Source organism: Sceloporus occidentalis, unplaced genomic scaffold (assembly GCF_023333645.1).
Source record: "Sceloporus occidentalis isolate IW3139 unplaced genomic scaffold, rSceOcc1.0.p SCAF_36, whole genome shotgun sequence".
Classification (NCBI taxonomy): Eukaryota; Metazoa; Chordata; class Lepidosauria; order Squamata; family Phrynosomatidae; genus Sceloporus; species Sceloporus occidentalis.
Genome location: NW_028317016.1, coordinates 1,264,038 through 1,282,789, shown reverse-complemented (window position 1 = coordinate 1,282,789; position 18,752 = coordinate 1,264,038). Strand labels below are relative to the sequence as shown.

General features: G+C 46.8%; 1 protein-coding gene across 1 annotated transcript in view; it reads left to right on the top strand.

Annotated features, from left to right (window-relative positions):
• The first annotated feature begins 7,862 nt into the window (after window positions 1-7,862).
• Window positions 7,863-18,752, top strand: part of LOC149297849 (mastermind-like protein 1) — a 29,474-nt gene continuing 18,584 nt past the window's right edge. The window contains exon 1 of the mRNA XM_089488119.1: window positions 7,863-8,189. Coding sequence (XP_089344245.1) covers window positions 7,863-8,189 — 327 coding nt within the window. The remainder of the gene's footprint in view (window positions 8,190-18,752) is intronic.

The following is an 18,752-nucleotide window of genomic DNA, read 5'->3' as shown; positions in this document are numbered from 1 at the left end:
GTGTAAAGCGCACCGCCACTGGACTCTGGAGCAGTAGAAACATGCTCTCTGAAGTGGTGAATCGTGCTTCACTATCTGGAAGTCTGATGGGATGAGTCTGGGTTTAGCAGCTGTTGGAAGAACGCTACCTACCGAAACTGCATAGTAATGGTTTGGGGCTGGTTTTTAGGGTTTGGGAACCATAGTTCAAGTGAACATTAATGTTAATGCTACAGAATTCAAAGACATGTCAGACAGTTGCATGCTTTCAGCTTTGAAGCACCTGTTTGGGGAAGGCCCTTTCTATTCCAGCATCTTTTTTTTTTTACATCAAATCAACTTATAGGGGTTCACATATCACAGCATTTTATACCTAATCTAAAGATATCACATTGCCCATAATATAAATATAAATATATAAATAAATAAAGATAACACTGCCCATGCTAGTAGTTTAAGTACCCTCACTTCACTGTTCTATTGTGAAATAACTTATAATGTTCCCATGTTAATATAACTGTTATATAAAGCTATACAGTTTAGATAATGGCAGTGTTCTGTGTATTACAAATCCATTATGCTGTTTATGTAGCTGATTACACACAGATTGTACACCTGGGAAATTCCCAAGGTAGACTACATAGATCTTATTCTTTACCTCTCTGGAAGTGGTTTCATGAAGGAGCATGGCTGGCAGCAAGTTGAGGAGGAGCTAGCCTCATACAGTCTTTTAAGAGAAGTGGGGCAAGGAGTGCCCACAGAAAGAAGGAATTTAAGCAGGGCTTCACCCAGAGGCTCCTGATCAAACACAGAGAATTCACATGTATGATTATATGTACAGTCTTGTGAAAAAGAATGTACACCCTCAATGAATTCTCTGCTTTTACATATCCGGACATAATAGCAATCATCTTTTTCTTAGCATGTGTTGAAATTAGGTAAATACAACCTCTCAGAATAACACACGGCATAACACAGTGGTGAATCATAAGGTGTACTTAGTTTTGCATACATGGCTTCTCCATTTTGGCTTTTTTTGTTAATAAATTATGACACCTCAGGTAAAAAAAAAGCAATATGTCATGGGGGTTTTTTTGCCTTTTTTTTACCTGAGATTGTATTTACCTATTTTTTAGACCTGCTAAGGAACAGATGATTGTTATTATGCACTGATATGTAAAACCATAGAATTCAAAGAGGGTGTACTTTCTTTTTCACACGACTGTGTAGCCACTTCTAAAAAATAGGACCAGACCTAGGTTCAGAGACATAACCACTTTTACATGTTTTATTTCTATGTCAGACTAATACATCATCTGTGGGTTCTCCTTTTCTAAACAACCCCACCCCAAAAAAACCTGTGATCTGTTGAATCATAATGCTGGAATATGATGTTAGTTCAGAGGCATAACTGCTTTTACATATTTTACTTCTCGGTCAGACTAATACATCACCTGCAGGTTCTCTTTTTCTAAACTGCGTTTTGAGATCTGTTGCAGCATAATGCTGGAATATGGTGTCATATGCCTCTGCTCCACTTCTATAGATCTCCAAGAGGCAGCATCGTCAATTTAGCAGTTCAATGGGTCAGTTGAGATCCCCCAATCAGTCTAGGATCACCAGTACCTGCAAAAGCAAGACTATGGGGCAGCTCAGCAGGACAGTGCCAAAAGCAGGACTACCCTATCGAAAATCTGACACTTTGGAGTTATGCCCTTCTTCTTTCCCTTCCTTAAGGAGATCTGCATTGACAAAAAGTTAAATAAAATGTATAGAAATAATATAACGTTTAGGGTTCTTCTGAAAGCGGTCACAGAGAGATCCAAGACAGCTACCTATTGGCAACCCCATTCTTAGTCCATCTCGTCCTGGCTCTGTAGCTGTTAGGCAGATCATGTTACATGCTGTTGTGCATTTCACACAAAAATGTATGACCCCATATACCCCGCCTTCTATACATTGTTTTACCCCCTCAGTTCCTTTTAGAAGCATTTCCTTCCCTGACTACCCTCCTCTGTCTGACGTTCACCTCCCCCTCAATTCTGGAAGTGTTGAACTGCTTAAAAATCTCCATCACAGTGATCATCCTTAAAACAGTCAGAGTGATCACTTAAGTTTAAATAAATGCCTACTATAGTTTGGAAAATGTAAAAAGAAAACAACCAAAACACCTCCACTGGTTGTACTGCACGCAAATACCCCTTAGCCAATATTAGGATGGAGATTGTGGTTTAAAATTTCCAACATTCCAAAAGTATTTAAAATGTAGTAATCTTATGAATTTTCAAAAAGGTATGTGCATATATGTAAGTAATGAAAAGACTCCTAAACAAGTTTGTCCCTCTTAGGCATCCAAGTTAGTTTTTATTTTATAATCTAAGCACACTTGGAGTCTCTGAGAAAGCTCAAGCATTTTAAACAAATGTGATCTTTATCACAACTATGGAGGTTCATCAGAAAATACACATATCTGTAATAGAGGAATTATTTGCTATGAGGATTTAGTGCATCTTTACATAAAACATTTTGTTTGTCTGTAATACAAAAGCTATCTTTTGACATTAACTGGGTCTCTAACCAGCTATGGTGGAGGTGGATGTTTATTGATGGTGGTTATTGACTACAAATATTTTTCTATGACAATAGTGCATGGTATGTAGACATCAGCCATGTTTTCCAGGACACATATAATTGTTATGAATTACTGATCAGCCCAGATAAAGTACTGCCTGCAGTATGGGGGATATATATCACATACAGTACTGGGTGGTATAATGGACATCTCTTCTCCAGAAGGATACCTTCCAAGTGTACCATTATAAGCTGTATTGTCCTAATTTATGAGCTCTACCTAGTTGTCCCCTCAAGCTGCCCCACTGTCCTGCTTCTACTTTGAACAGTTTATTGGGCTGTGAATACATTTGTAGGTCCCACGAGGCCACCTTATGACATGACATACCCTACTGCTTTGCTTCAGTACATTGCAAGGTGGCTGGACAGCTAAGGTAGATGGATGGGCCTGATCACTGCCCTGTCTCTAACCATTCGCTGCCCCACCACTAATCACAGCCGCAACAAAAGTGTCCTTCTTTGGGGGCACAGAGTCCACAGAAGGACTATTCAAACAGGAAATGAATGATGACCATGGACAAAAGCGTCTTAAAATTTATGGTTGTAGGAAAAATGTGAGGGGCTACAGGAGAAATATTTCAAATACATGCATAGTACAGGGAGAGTAGGTTGTAAAGCAGCATGAATGCTAGGACAAAAAGGCAAATACTAAAATAAGGTAAATTGTCCAGATGTATGGTAATTCTCATGGTAACCCCCTTGAGGCTGAGGACACATGGAGTAGGTTTGAGGTTGGGAGGGGGTCATGGAGTGTCTCTTTACCAGCCTGCCAAGTCCCCTCTCATGTCTAATTTTCCCTGTGCTCAGTGGGGACACAGGCTGCCCTAACCAGACTCCCATGGACTAGATGGCTATGGGGGCTCTACATGGCTGGAAACGCTCCATGTGCCTGACCGGGACCTAGCCGCAAATCCATGGAACTGGATTAGGCAATGCCCACCAACATTTGTAATTGAGTAGTGTTGTACATCTGTTGCCCTACCACACATAGGCGTAGGAACCCCTAAAAATCTGAGGGGGACAGCATTTCCCCCCACTTTCTCCCCATCTCTCACACTATCTCCCCCCTCTCACACTTTCTTACTATCTACCCCCCTCCCTAACCTCCCTTCTCAAACTATCTACCCTCTCCCTACCCCCCTTCTCACTAGCTACCCTCTCCCTACCCCCCCTTCTCACTAGCTACCCTCTCCCTACCCCCTTCTCATTAGCTACCCTCTCCCTACCCCCCCTTCTCACTAGCTACCCTCTCCCAACCCCCCTTCTCACTGTCTACCCCAGGAGTGTCCAAGTTTTTTCTGCAGTGGGCCACTTCATCAGAATTGTATACGTGCGCGGGCCGCACTCATTTTTCACTGTGAGAAAATATGGCCTTTAATAAAATATGCAGATTAAAATAAAATAAATGACACAAAACCTTTACTTTTTCTCTCACTGATTTCTGGGCCTGGAAAGTTTTGTGACTACAAATTCAGGACTCAGGATAATTAAAAATGAAATAGTTCTATTTATTCTAGGGATGCACCAAAATGAAAATTCTGGACCAAAACATTCACAGTTCACTTAGCCAAAACCGAAAATGACCCCCCACCTTTAAAAATAATAATAAAAACTCACATTTTTAATAAAAGTAGGTAACACACCACAATTGGACAAAAAAAAATAGCAATATGACTTGGCATGCCAGTACATGCTGCTACAGGGTGGCTGTAAGTGATGTGCAGACCCCATATTGCTGGCAGCATGAATACAACAGGGGGGCTGCTAGCTAGGTTTCAGCATGTACTGGCTGACTTGGCATGATAGGAGTGTGATTGCTAACAGCAACCACAGTCCCATCATGCCTAGGTTCCAGCACTTACACATCCAACCAGTAAATGCTGGAACCTAGGCATGATGGGACTGTGATTGCTGTTAGCAATCACACTCCTATCATGCCAAGTCAGCCAGTACATGCTGGTACAGGGTGGCTGTAAGTGATGTGCAGACCCCATACTGCTGGCAGCATCAATAGACAAGGGGGGCAGCTAGCTAGGTTTCAGCATGTACTGGCTGACTTGGCATGATAGGAGTGTGATTGCTAACAGCAATCACACTCCCATCATGCCTGGGTTCCAGCACTTACACATCCATGCTATCACACACACACTCATTCATTCATATGCTCATTCATTCACAGATTAATTACTTCAGCAGGGGGCGCAGCCTCCCTCTACGTTCTCTGGTACTGCACAGAGGAAGCAGGATGTGATGTGATGTCACATGAACTCTGCTGGGTTCCGCTTCCTCTGTGCAGTACAGAAGACCCTCCCACAGGTAAGTAGCAGGGCTCTTGTTGTAGCAGGGCTCGAGGTGCGGACCGCGTAAGATCGGTTGCCCTGGCTGCCGATCTTACGAGGGCTGCACCTCGAGGTCTCGCGGGCCGCATTTGCGGCGTTTCTATTGGGGGGGGGTTACTGCGGCCCTGGGGGGGATTTCTTCATTATCGGTCCCCCCCGCATGAGTTACTGGGGGGTATCTGTCCCCCCCGGTTCCTAAGCCCATGCTACCACACTATGCTTGTGGTGGGTCACATTTGGGGGTGGTTACAGAGAGGGAGCTCTTTTGAGAGCCCTGGTTTTATTACCCATCCATAGAATCAGGGTTTACCCAGCACTGGTTATGGAACTTTGGCCCGGCTACCGTGCAGACTATTCCTGGGGACCTTCCCGACACTGTCGCTCAGGGTCCTGACGTCAAATCAAGTGGCTTTTTGGAACATCTTTGGACCCTGAGCTCTCCATCAAGAGGTAGGGTCATCGTTTGATGCCACTCCCCCGGGATCACCCCGAAATAGTGACTCTTTGTAGGGTGGGCATTGCTGCCCATAGAACTGTATGGAAGCGCCGGGCTGTCTGGTAGTTGATGAGATTATACTCCTGATCCAATTATGTTTTGTGTATAAATGTCTGTGCTGTTCCCAATAAACTCAGTCCTACACTAAATCTCGGCTAATGCTTGGGTGAATATGAATAACCCCTTGAGCAGGAGTACGGATTAGAATGTTTTCTCTTAACTAATAAGGTTGTATATAAATGGAACAGCCTCCCATCAGAAATGGGAGAAATAAATCCTGTGAGATAATGTAAGCATACATTGGATGGGCATAAGGCTGTCCTGACCATACAGTACCACAGGGCCAAGGATAAGGTAAGGTTTGAAGTATTGTGGCAGGTTAAAAGAAATAAGCTAACTAGATGGTACAAATTGCTCTTATGTGATATCAAATTATGTTTCCACATTTAATTGCTTTCATCATTATAGAAATGTGAGATACTTAGTAAGGTCATAACTCGATGTGCAAAAAACGTGCCTCCCGAGATGAAGATTCTGGCCTAAATCTCTCTTTCCTGTTCTCTTGTCCTGCTGACAAATAAATGACTAAAGGCAGAGGGGTATGACATCATACCCTGACACATCACATAAGAGGAAGCTGGGGAATAGAGAGGTGTGCCACAGGAGGCAACGGTCTCCCTGCTCCAGCTGTGCTGTTGGGCCCCTCTGCCAGAAAATAGGCCTGCTAAAAACGTGGATCTGTGAATGCCACCAAATTCTCCATGGCTGAGGTTCTTAACGTACTCATGGACTCTCGAGTCAAATAAAGTATCTTGATATCTGCGCTTGGTAAAACTCAAGTTTACCAGAGGTCTAGGAAATCTAGGAAACATGGGAAAGCTGATATCCCAACTTCTCCGAAGTAAAAGAATCCCATTATTTTTAAATCAAATATCTTCAAAATAATTGTGCTGATTACAAACTCTGCAGACCAAAAGTGGCTTAATAAATACATTTATTTTGGAGAAATGTGTGACTCTGACAGTTCATCTTGAAAGGGACAGGCCCACAAAAGTGTATTAAAATACTTAGCAAGTACTTAAGTATCCACTCTTATCAAAGCTCCACAGCTGCCTTCTCCCTCAGTGGTCTGATGATTCTTGCCACTGATTGGCTGCTTGAAGCAGCAAATTAGCAGAAGGAAAGTGCTTTCATTAAGATCAATGGAATCACTTCCCGGGCATGCTTACAGGGTTCTCGATAGACCCTGCCCGGAGTGTTTGCCTGGAGCTGACTGGCGCCGAGTATATTAGGGGCAGGGAGTGTTTGGCGGAACACATCTCCTGCATAAATAATAGATGGAAGGGAGCGAATGCATATGGTGGGATTCCGCAGAATGTATTTGCAAAAAGGGACACAGCAGTGGATATGATGGGTGGAGTGTGCCTTTAAGTAAAGGGTTTCAGTGCACCTCCCAGGAGGGACAAATAAAGGCCCCAAAGAGGGACACTTGCCATGGAGAAGACCTATCGGCAAAAGGGCCATCGGGTACGTTTAGACGGTTGGGCCAGTAAACCAGCATCTATTTTTTAGTTAGCGCCTAGCAGAATCTATGAGATACAAGTCCCCCAATTCCACGAATACTGATGGTTAGAGGGGCAGGTCGGATGATGTCTTGAAGGGCTTCCGGGTGGGCAATGTCAAGGTTAAGGTTTTAGGCCAACCTGAAGCCTGGCATAGAAAGCACCATAATGAGGGCTCCACACCAGAACATCATGGTCTTCAGGAAGAACCTGAGGAGCATAAAGGAATGTCAACAGCATCGAGCTTGCTAAAAATAGCTGATATTCCTCATTGTGTGGGCTGTTTGCTAATCACAAGGAACTGCCCTTCCTACTATTTTTAGAGACTCTGCAGAATCTGATCTTTGTTCCAAAACCGTATAAAAAAAACTAAACAAATAAGCCACTTGTTATGTTTTGTGCTGGTGACTCCACAGCAACTCCTGGCATAAGAGCATGCTGTCACTCAAAGTTCTAGCGCCACGCCTACTTAACTAGTACGTCAATCAATCTCAGGGGTGCCTGTGATAGGTCAGCACTGACTTGCCTCGAGTCACCGCCTTTTTTTCCCAGCGCACAATCCCCTCCCTGCTTGCGTAGACAGACAACTCCGTTTACAAAACACAGACGTCACAGCCTTAGCTACGCCCCCACACAGTTCTCATTGGCAGATGCCCGTTGCCCTGGGTGCCGTGACGTCACGCCCCCTTTTCTGTATCCCCTCCTTCTAAGAAAAAAGTGAAGTAGGTTCAAGATGGCGGCAGTGCTGACAACAATGGCGAGCGAGAGAAGGGGGCCTGGGGGATTGTGAGACAGGAGGAGGGGAGCGTCGGGTGCTCGTGTTTTCAGGCCGCTGTGGTAAGTTTCCCCCTCCGAATGGCGGACTTTGTAGTCCCCCGGCACAGCGCCGTGATGGAGCGCCTCCGCCGGCGGATAGAGCTCTGCCGGCGGCACCACGGCTCCTGCGAGTCGCGCTACGAAGCCGTGGCCGGGGAGAGGCTGGATCTTGAGAAACAACAGACCTTCCAGCTACACCAGCGCTGCCTGCAGGCCAAGGCCAAGCGAGCCGGCAAGCACCGCCAGCAGCCGTCGGCCAACCAGGAGCCCGGGGCCGGCAGGGGCAGTCAGGCCGGCAACATGGATCCTGGAGACGGAGGCGGAGGAGGCACGGGGGAGCAGTGCAGGAACAGCACCCTAATCGCGGTAAGGACACCTGCTCACACGCTCCGGGGGTTAATACGCTGATGAGGGGTCAGACCCCTTTGTCTTTTGCCCACATGTGTGTTCGGCCGGGCTGCGTTGTACATCGTAACAGTGGAAGCATTGATCGGCCAGCCAGCAGAGGTGGAAGATGCGGAATAAGCACCCCTAAAATAGGTCCTGTTGGGCAGAGTGGGTGGTAATGGGGGCATAAACTTTTCAGTGCCACAAGGGACCAAACGAGGGGGCTCGTAATCCACTGGGGTGAAAAAATGACTAAAGGAAGAGTCAACAATGGGCTTGCGGAGTCATTCATCAGGTGATTTGTCTTGGAGGGGAGATGAGATTACGTCTCGGGGGAGAACGTATGTCTGAGAAAAACTTTAAGCGTTGTTCTGGTGTGGCGCTATCACTAAAAGTTTTTGCTCCTGTAGTCTGCCACCCGGCAGGGTTGGTAGTGTAAATCGGGTAACATGATTTGGGCTTGATGGTAATACGCACTGTGAAAAGAATGTAAGATCTGCTTTGGAACGAGGGACTTTCCAAAGTGTATCGGGTGTTCTATTAGAATCTGTAGAAAAGTTTGTGAGTTGGTAGTAGTTGATCCATACGCTGGGAACAGGTAGTGTTGGTAGAGCCTACATCGGTTTGTTAATACTCCTGGGGGGGGCTTAGCACTGTTAATGAATTATTACTCCCATGGCAAGGTGATTTAAGAGGAAGTCTGGCTGAGGATCATGGGAGTTGCAGCCACACCACATGAGCTACCTGTTGGTTTTCAGCTGTTTGGAGAGGGCTTGTTAATTGCATGAGCAGTGTGTGCTTTTACTGAAAGAGTAGTGGGTGGATGGGCTGGTGTTATGGCAGAGTTGGTAGGGAAAAAACAAGTATACACTGTGATGACAAGTAAAGTATTGGTTCCCCGGGTATCTGGCGCATTAAACATGGCCGAGAGTCACTCAAGATAAGATACAAGCCTCTACCACTTCTGCTGGGAGTCTGTTCCACTTACCTACCACTCTCCATTTAGTTTTACATTGATGTTAGTGTGGAATATGCTTCCTGATAGAGTGGCAGCTGCTGGAATGTGATTGGACGCTTTGTACCAGATGACACTTTATCACTTGTGTCTCTTTGTTACCGTTCGTTAACCCTTTGAAGGCGACAGGCAGCTCCAGCGTATAATACCGTATTTGCTCGATTATAAGACGAGGTTTTTTTCAGAGCAAATGCTCTGAAAAATACCCCTCGTCTTCTAATCGGGGTCGTCTTCTAATCAGACCTCAAATAGAGGTCTGATTATGAGACTAAGATCCAGATCCCCCGCACCGCTGCAGGGGACCTGGATCCTCCTGTCTCCCCCCCCCACACTTACTTACCGGTGCTTCCTGCTGTATTGCCGGGGCAGCGGGTTGACGTCTATGCGATCCGCGTAGACAACGTCCGCTGCAGCCGGAAGGAGGTGTGGCTAGCAGCGGGGGTTGTCTGCGTCCGTCGCGGATACCTTCCCCGACTGTCAGAAATCAGAGTTCCCCGCACAGGTGCCGGAACTCTGATCTCTGACAGCCGGGAAAGGTATCCGCGACGGACGCAGACAAACCCCCGCTGCCAACTCCACCTCCTTCCGGCTGCAGCGGAACGAGACGTCAACCCGCTGCCCCGACAATACAGCAGGAATTTGGAAGCACCGGTAAGTGTGTGTGCGTGTGTGTGTTAAATGGGGGACATAGGGCATTTCTGGAATGCCTTATACCCCTATATGCCACTCTGGCACTTAGGGGGTTAAAAGGCATATTATGGGGCAGAGTGGCATATAGGGAGTTATAAGGCATTTCAGGAAGCAGAGTGGCGTTAAGGGGGCATTTAATAGAGCACTCTGCCTCCTGAAATGCCTTATACCTCCCTATATGCCACTCTGCCCCATAATATGCCTTTTAACCCCCTAAATGCCAGAGTGGCATATAGGGGTATAAGGCATTTCTGGAGGCAGAGTGGCACATAGGGGGTCAAAAGGCATACCATGGGGCACAGTGGCATATAGAGGGTTTAAAGGCATATCATGGGCCACAGTGCCATATTGGTGTGGCAAGCCTGGGGGCAGATGTGCGTAACTGGGGGACAGGTTGGAAAATACAAGAAATAAAAACAAAAAAAATATTTTTCTCAATCATAGCTTTTATTTAAAAAAAATAGTTTACATGAATTAACATTTACTGGTAAAACTTTTTTCCTTTAGGGTCGAAAAATTCAGGCTTTTTCTAATATTCAGATTTTGGGGGGTCGTCTTATAATCGAGCAATCGTGTCTGTGAGATTCCACTCTATCAGCCCGACAGAAGGCTAGATTGTGGCTCTGAAAGTGTTAACGCGTGTGTGAGTGCGCGGTTTGTCGCGCGTGTCATCATGTGTCACATGGCGCGCTACCGTGTCTCCCTTGTAATTCTCTGTGCGTTAAAACTGTAAGCGCTTAACAGTCATGTGACGGCTACGGGAGCCACGCTAACTGCTCGCCCCCTGCGTGCCACCCGCTGTATGCCAGCCCAGAAGCGGTGCTAGACGGTTACCGATGACGGAAGTCCCGATTTACAGCGTGTTCCTAAAGTACCGCGGAGGAGTTCCGCAGCATCCTGTCGGGGATGTCGCGCGTGCTCGTGTTTATCTACGGTGCGGGGGTCCGGGAGTATTAATGTTATTAATGTATTAAATCAGGGGTTAAATGTACAGCCTTGGAGTCCACATTCACTTGAAGGTTCTGCATTGCTCATTTTCATTACTATTCTATTATTGCTATTTTTATTGTATTGTATTGTTTTTATTTTTATCATTTGTATCGTTGTTACGTTGCCCCTGAACTGCCAAATCTCGGAATCTGCTTGTTCTCGCTCTGCGCTGAACGCCGGCTGACCGCGATGTCCGGCCGCTGAGGGACCTCCGCGCCCTCGGGCCGCGTTGGCTGGGCTCGGCGTCCTCTCTCGTCAGCGTGCCTGTCGGCTGCCGAGCCGCGAGGTCCCTTTGCTCTGCTGGCACGGCTGCTGGTTGGCAGGCAGGCAGGGATCTGTCTGCCGACGTCGTTAGCAGCCGCGCTAACTGCAGACGGCCGTGGAACTCGTCTCCGCTGTCTAGCTGTGAAGTTTACGAGCGGGTCTCGAGATGCTGGCCTGGCCTCCGCACGACACTTGTTTCTCCATCTTTTCTTCGCGTTTTCTTTCTTCGTTCGTTGACGAGCTTTCTAGTGTTCTTTCTAGCTCTATTGTGTGTTGGGTATGTGTGTAAGAATTGTGTATAGTGTGTGTTGTTGGTGCATAAACGTCTGTATGTAAAGAGGAAGTGGTGCTCGGGCTGTACATACATGGAAACTTTCTTCTGGAATCCGGTAGCTGATCTTTCTCCACCGCCAGCGATGACGGCTGGAAATTAACCCTCCGTGCGCTGGCGGGGAGGAGATGCGTGGCTCCGTGTGTATTTCTGTTCATGTATGTATTGCTGATTCAGTCGCACTGCTTGGAAACTCCCCGTGTAGTCACTGGAAGTGTCTCTGCAGTTGCGTCACGTCGTATATAATTCTATTTAGCGCCGTTTAGTGATCCGGTGCCCAGTGATACGGGGGTTTAACCCCTGCTGTGTGTTGCGTGGGCTTCTGCTCATTAGCGTGTACCTGCGGCAGCAGCCGGTGGGAGCGAGTGGGGCTTCCCTGTGGATGTGATTGCTGAGAGCTCCTTAAATCCTGCCTTTGGTTTATCGTGTAGCTGACAGCCGCACGCTGCGGGACCTGATCTGCCGCCGCGGCCACGACAGTCCACCGTGTCCTTGCCAGATGGCCGGGGAAAGGTTTCTCAGCAACGCAGCCATTTAGGCATTCAGCCCTTCTTCCGATTCACTCCCTCATTCAGCTATCCTTTCAATGAACGACCCCAGCAGGTGTAAAAGACCCCAGCAGGTGTATGGTGGTAAAAAGCATTAGGTGGCTGGGGAGGAAATGTTCCGTGCGAGGCGCCGGTTCCGTGTATCTTTGTACTCGGAGGAACGCTGCGTCCTTTGAATTTCCGAGTTGTTTGATGTCTTTGGGTTATTTTTGCGGAGACACCGAGGGCACTGACTCGCGATGGTGCGCTGATCAGAAGCTCTTTAGAACTTGTTTAATGGCTTCCAGCTGTGAATGCCGATTGCCACGCTCTCCGTCCGCTGCGGATCTGGAGCCGCTTGGTGATTTTACTCGCTCTGCTCGTACACATTGATCCATCCGAAATGAAACCGCTCACAAGCCGTCTGAGCGCTGCGTGTTATTGGACGCGGTGTCTCTGTATACGTTTTTGAGGCATTTCTATTGGTTATAAGGTTATTAGTCTTAATGTAAAAGTATGTTCTCGATAGCTGCTCCAGAATCGGGTTTCATGGTGAGATTTACCAGGGGTCCGAAATCCACAAGCAAAGTCCCCGGGTAACACACATGTCTACTAAATGGCTCCCAGTTGGCCCGCGGGCCTTATCTCTTTAATCTGTCGTATCAGCCGGCCGACCGCCGCTCAGTCAGATTCTGAATTTTGTCCTTTTTTTGGTGCTGTTGGCTACAGCTTGACTTAATCCCAAACCCCGAATCCCCCGCCGCCCCTCTTCCATGTAACGCTTCGCTTGTTTAACCCCTCCACTCCCATGTCTTAGGCTTGCCTCAAAAAGCCTTCTCCTGCGTGTCATCACCGGGACGAGGGATAGGCTTCTAAACTCGCCTCGTGTCCTCGCATCAACCCCTCGCTGCACATTCCAAAGCTCCATGTAATCGCTCGTTCTTCAACCCTGAGCTATCCTGTTAAAGGTGCAGTCCCACTGAGGATTGGCATGCTGTGCAGGTCTGTTCCGAGGCCTATTGGGCATTAAAGGTGTATTAAATACGCTGATCTGAGCTGGCGAGGCGGACCTGATGGTTCCAGTTACACAAACCACAATTCTCATAAATATCTGTTTTTTCCCTGGCTTTGAGAAATCTTTTACTTTAGATCTATAAAAGGCTTTGTAGATATGGGTCAGTAGACCGGATGCAGGTGTTTAGGATGTGTTGGAAGCAGAAGGTTAATCCGTCTGCGTCTTGATCCCTGCTGGGTACAGAACCCCGAATGTCCATGTGAGGAGAGCCTGGAATCCATAACTGTAGATGAAGGACCATTCCGTGTTGAAGTACTCGGTATTTTAGGAGATGACGGCCATAGCCGCGATTCAGCTGGACAGGAGATACCTTTTGGGGGTGTAGGCATTACCTTATTCTTATTACTGTTATTATGGTTAATGTTGTGTTACGGATAATATTACTGTCTTTTTATATTATTGGAGCGAGAGCTTCCTTTGGCCGCAGGAACAAAAATAGAATGGGATCAATAAGCAGTAGCTGAAGAATGGTGTGTATAAGCCGTGGCGTTTGCGTTATTACACTGCGAGCCCTGCCTCTCGGGCAGACTTACTCGACTGGATTGACGTGATTGACTTCCGCTGGGAACCTGAATGGAGCAAAGGTGATGTTTGAGCATTTGCTCCACTCTTGGGGATAAGGGCATGCTTGATTCAAACAGAAGACCATGGTGGGCTGGGGGTAAAGCAGAGTTCAGGTGTCCCCTGTGTTGACGTGAAGCTGTTCTTGGTTGAGTCTCCCTACAGTGTGTGAATCTCCGAGTCTCTTCCTGTCCCCATCGTTCTACCTGAGATCTCCTAATTACCATCCGTGGCCTGCAGTCATTTCCGCGGCTGGGCTTTTGGAGACTCTGGCATGGTGAGGAATTTGTGGCTCGTAGAGCGTCGGGTTACAGCGGGGCCCCTCTGTGAGACCTCTGTATGCCAAACCCCCCAGACTCTTGTCATATGCAAAGTATCTTTTGTGTTGCTTTTTAACCCATCGCAGAAGGTTCAAGAATGTAACTTAAGCAGCAAGCCCGTTTGCCAGCGTGCTCAGGAACACACGCTTACATAGCCCATAACCACCGATACCGGAGAATCCAAGCTGGCCAGGCCCTCCTTCTGGACAATAATGTGTTAAAATGTTCTGATGACATTGTATACATTTCCATTACGCAATAACTGCATGCAAATGAGTGCGTGTCGCACACAGTGTACTTAAGTACACTTTCTGCACACTAGCGCTTGTTGGCTCAACTGAATGACTGCCAGTTAAGCTTCCGTTGACATTAGTTGGCTTTTTAACTCGTATGCTTATGGTGGACTCACCATGTGCATTAAAAAGCCAAGAAACATCAGGAGTGTGGTCTTAATGTACTTTGCTAGATTCTTGTAACACAATCGGAAGTTTAAAGGGTTTATGGGCTTGCCCAACAGGATTGGGAAGTTAAATTGTAAAGAGGAGATTGTTCTTGGCAAGCTGTACAATATGGAGTTATGGCGTAACATGTCTTAAAGGGGCACTCCAGCATTAATGCACACAATAGCCGGGCGCCGGCTAAACACATCTGCTTGCTGCTGCACAGGCGCGATATACTCCCGGCCGGCTCCTCGCACACCTTTCTTTACCCTTACAGATTTAATTCATCATTATAAATTAATCATTCGTCCCGTTACGTACAACGGGGATCTGTTGCTTGTCTCTGCGGACCTGTAAGTCCATCACAAGGCCGCTGCGATGGACACATACTCCAGTAGCTCCAGCAGCCATCATTTGTCTTGGTGGAAGTGGATGATGTTGACAGGATACGTCCTAGAGAGGAGTCCTGGCTTTAGGTGCGACATACGCAGTACCTGGACCAGGAGAACCCCTCTTCCTCCCCGCGTTTATCCAGTCACGCGTGGAACCGTGCATTACCACTCCCTTGGCGTGTGTGTTTTATTCTTTAATGCATGCCTCCCAGTAAGTGCCGAATGGGCTTCCTGTTGCTGCGTTGGGGGCCGCGCAGGCTCCTGGCAGCCCCCTCCCGCCATTCTCTCTGCATTCCCAGACTGCTCCCGGTCTGCCTCGCATTCCCCGCTGTGGATGTCATGAGGAGGCGAAGCTGCATTCCTTATCTCCGGCAGCACTTCCCGTGTGTGACACGTCTGGCCTGCAACCCTCTCCACCGACACGGCAAACTTCTTACACCAATAATAATAATAATAATAATAATGCTGCCGCGGGGGACAGCGGGAACACCACATCTTGGCAGAGGCATTGTGAATAACATGAAGCTTAACATAGCTTGGGGTTTTCAGAGCTTTCCGTCAAGCCTTGGTCAATATATATATATATATAATTTTAGTTAGTATTCTGTTAACATGCTTTATTGGGGACTAATGAAATCCTGGTCAGCTTAGGCGTTTTTGACATCTTTTTCCTGCGCGCGCTGCCGTTACAAATAAGAAAAAGGAAGTGACCGCAGACGAACAATAGAGAGGTGGCCAAAGGCTCCATGTCCCCGGCGGCCAGGACGTGTGCCATCATCTGGCACTCGCAGGGTTAACATGTCACTGTGCGTCTGTGTAACAGGTTAACACGCGTGTACTTGGAAGTTAGGCCAGAGTTTCTGTGTTTCATTTTGTTCCTGCTCTGTAGCAGCCGCGATATCATTAATCTGGAAGCTGTTGATATAAAAAGTCGTGCCGGCCGGCGCGTGCTTTCTCTATACATTACGTCTTTAATGCCTGTTGCCCGGTGCACATGTGTGGTATTCTGCCAGCCGGCTTCAGCGGGTCTATGACGACCCCCCTCTCGACATGGCACCGTATTTTCACAAACTGGGCCTTGGACCGGGAACTCTCCCGGTGTGTGCTCTTTGTTTTTCCTTCTCTGCGGAGGGGGTGGTAGGTAAATGGAACAGCCTCTCATCAGAAGTGCTAGAAGCTAGTAGAGTGAGGGAATTTATTCTTGCGTGGGCTCAGCATAAAGCTATCCTGAATATATGATGAGACCGATGGCTAATGAAGGTCTGGGTCTTTTCATCAGAAAAACGGACAGACCGAATTGTTCTTATCTGGTGTCAGGTTCTGTGTTTTGCTAAAAAGTTTCTCTGCCCCCATCAGAAATGTATCCTGATGTATTCATTAGCAGTCAGAGGCTACATCAAGCCACCATGAAGAGGGTGATGGCACTTCCAATGATTAGACCCTTCTCCATTATAACATGACAATAGACCTCTCCTTTGATCAGTTTCCTATTGTATTGGACAATAGTCCCTCCCTTAGGGCAAAAGGGGCTTCCCATACCCTAAAGAGATAAAAGACCTCTGCGCGCATACTTCAGTTGCACTTACCCGGCCTCCATTAACGAAGGTCAGAGCCCTCGGGACACCCGTTAACTCGCTGCAACCGATGACCAGTTTGTGCGCATCGCCCGGTGAAAGCCACAGCTCCGTCTTGTGACCGGTATTCCCGTAATGCTTGTGTCTCGGGTATTAGAACGTTTTCAATTCTAGAACGCTTGTGTGTTGTGCTCTGCTGCTTGTAAAAGGCCTCATTGGTTCCTAATATAATCTGGAGCTCTCTGAGGGATCTGATTGGGCGCGAGCGATCATAAGCCCAGGAGCTTTCCTTCATCATATTCTGCTTCTGCCTCCTTTCCTGCCAGAGCGATGACCTGGGGTGCGTGGCTTCCCGAGCCGGTTGAGCAGCTATTTTTTTATTAATTGATTTCTTTTCACCGCGATGAAGCCAGCAGGTGTTCTTTTTACCCCCCCTACAGGGTGCAAGGTGTTCAATCAGCTCACCACTCGTTACTAGCCCATTGCTTCAGGACCCCCACCAGATCCACTGCGGGAAATGAAGTGCACCTGAAAGCTGAAAGAGTTAATTTTAAGCCCTCGGTCCTGGTTAGAGTGCTGTAGAGAATCGCTGCTTGTTTATCTGATAATCGATCACTTTTCTGGCCCTTTTAAATTTCAATCTACAGAAAGAAAGCAAATGCTGTTGAGTTAAACAGTAAAGGTCCCTTTTTAAATCCCGCTTTCTGAATCTGTTCCGTTTACCGAGCTGTAGCCGAGTCCTTCCGCGGGGCTGTTAATCCATTGTTTTGTTTATGCAAGTTTTAAGAGCGTCACGGGGTAATCTTGTCAGCTGGCCGCAAAAACAAATCCAAAATACAGCTCAACTATCGATGGTGACGGCAGCCGCAGTTTACTGGAGTGAATCTTACTTTATTATTCCGCAGGGAGGGGTTAACTGTGGTTCGTTTTCCCCTGGGATAAACCAGCCCTGCACAATGCATAGTTCAAGAACTCACATTAATGCTCATTTAATGCTGCATTATACAAGAAGTTCAGTCCCTTTTTTTTTTTTTTTTTGCAGGAGATTCTCACTGGGGTTGGCCCTTTAATAATGGATAGTGGGGTCACCGACCCCCTTCACTGAATAACCCACTTGGGTCTCCTAAAGCGGGGTAGCCGATTTAGTTTACAAATGCACTTTACCCTAAAATGTAAGCGTGTGCGCGCGTGGTGTGTCTTTAAGGAATGTATCAGTGAGTCACTGCATAAATAATTTCTACAATCCTCTCTGACCTCAGATCATCGGAGTGTGATGGAACAAAGTGCTAGTTTACCGCAGATCAGCAGGAGGTTTTATTCGAAGAGCAGACCCCATTAGAATCCTCATCAGCCGGGTCTGAACGTAGACATTGTACTTAACACTTCTCTTTCTTTTTGTCCAAATAAAATCCAGGGCAATGATCATGGAAATAGGGGAGTTGCCCCTTACTGATTTCCTTGTGTGTCTTTCCTTTGAAGCTCGCGAGCTATACTGTGCGTCGCAGAGAACAGAGTTGATCCCTTGAAATCAAACAGATTAATGTGCATTTAAAGAAGCTCTCACACCAATTATTAGTTTCAATATTTCTATAAATTAGCTTTTTCAAAAATATAATGCGGTTTCCTTTTAAATTCAGTGTGATGGCGCGTAATGTTAGCCGTTTGTAGGTGTTCTAGTTCTGTTATCTTAGCCCAGTCTTCCCGACTCCTTCTCCTACTGCCTTGTTCAATACAATAGAACGGCTCAGTCACTAATGAAATTCTCTTCAGGAACAGACTTCATTAGCGTTGCCATAAAGTATCGGCTCAGTGTGGTGTTTGAGCAAGAAAGTCACCCGACTTATTATTATGAGTGACAACAATGGCAGCCTCTGGGTCTGTAGGTAAAGGAAGTTTAGTGGAACAAAATGGGGCAAAAGCAGTTTTTCCTCAATACCAACCTAACCTGCACTGCAAAATGACTTTATTCTTCAAAAGATGTCGGTCTTCAGCTTTAACAACTTAAGCCCTCCATTTTATTTATAAAGACAGCCTCGTCTCCTTTTCCAGTACAGCACAGCCGTGGCAGCTTAATGACCCTGCCGAAAAATAGAAATTAATTGGTAATTAGCATCTGCTAATTATCCAGTGTGTGTTAAAAGGTAATCCTATTGTGCCGTGTATGTGTGTGTGGCTGCCCGGTGATGTGGAGGAATCCTTTTGTTTGGATTGAGAGCCATATACATGGATAGATGATACGCCTGTATGTAAGATGCAAAATAATTTACTTTATGGTCTTGGGATGGACACGTTTCCCACCAGCGCTTCGTGCCCCGGCTTTACGCATCACAATAACATCTTTATATTGCCAAGGGAAGACGTGC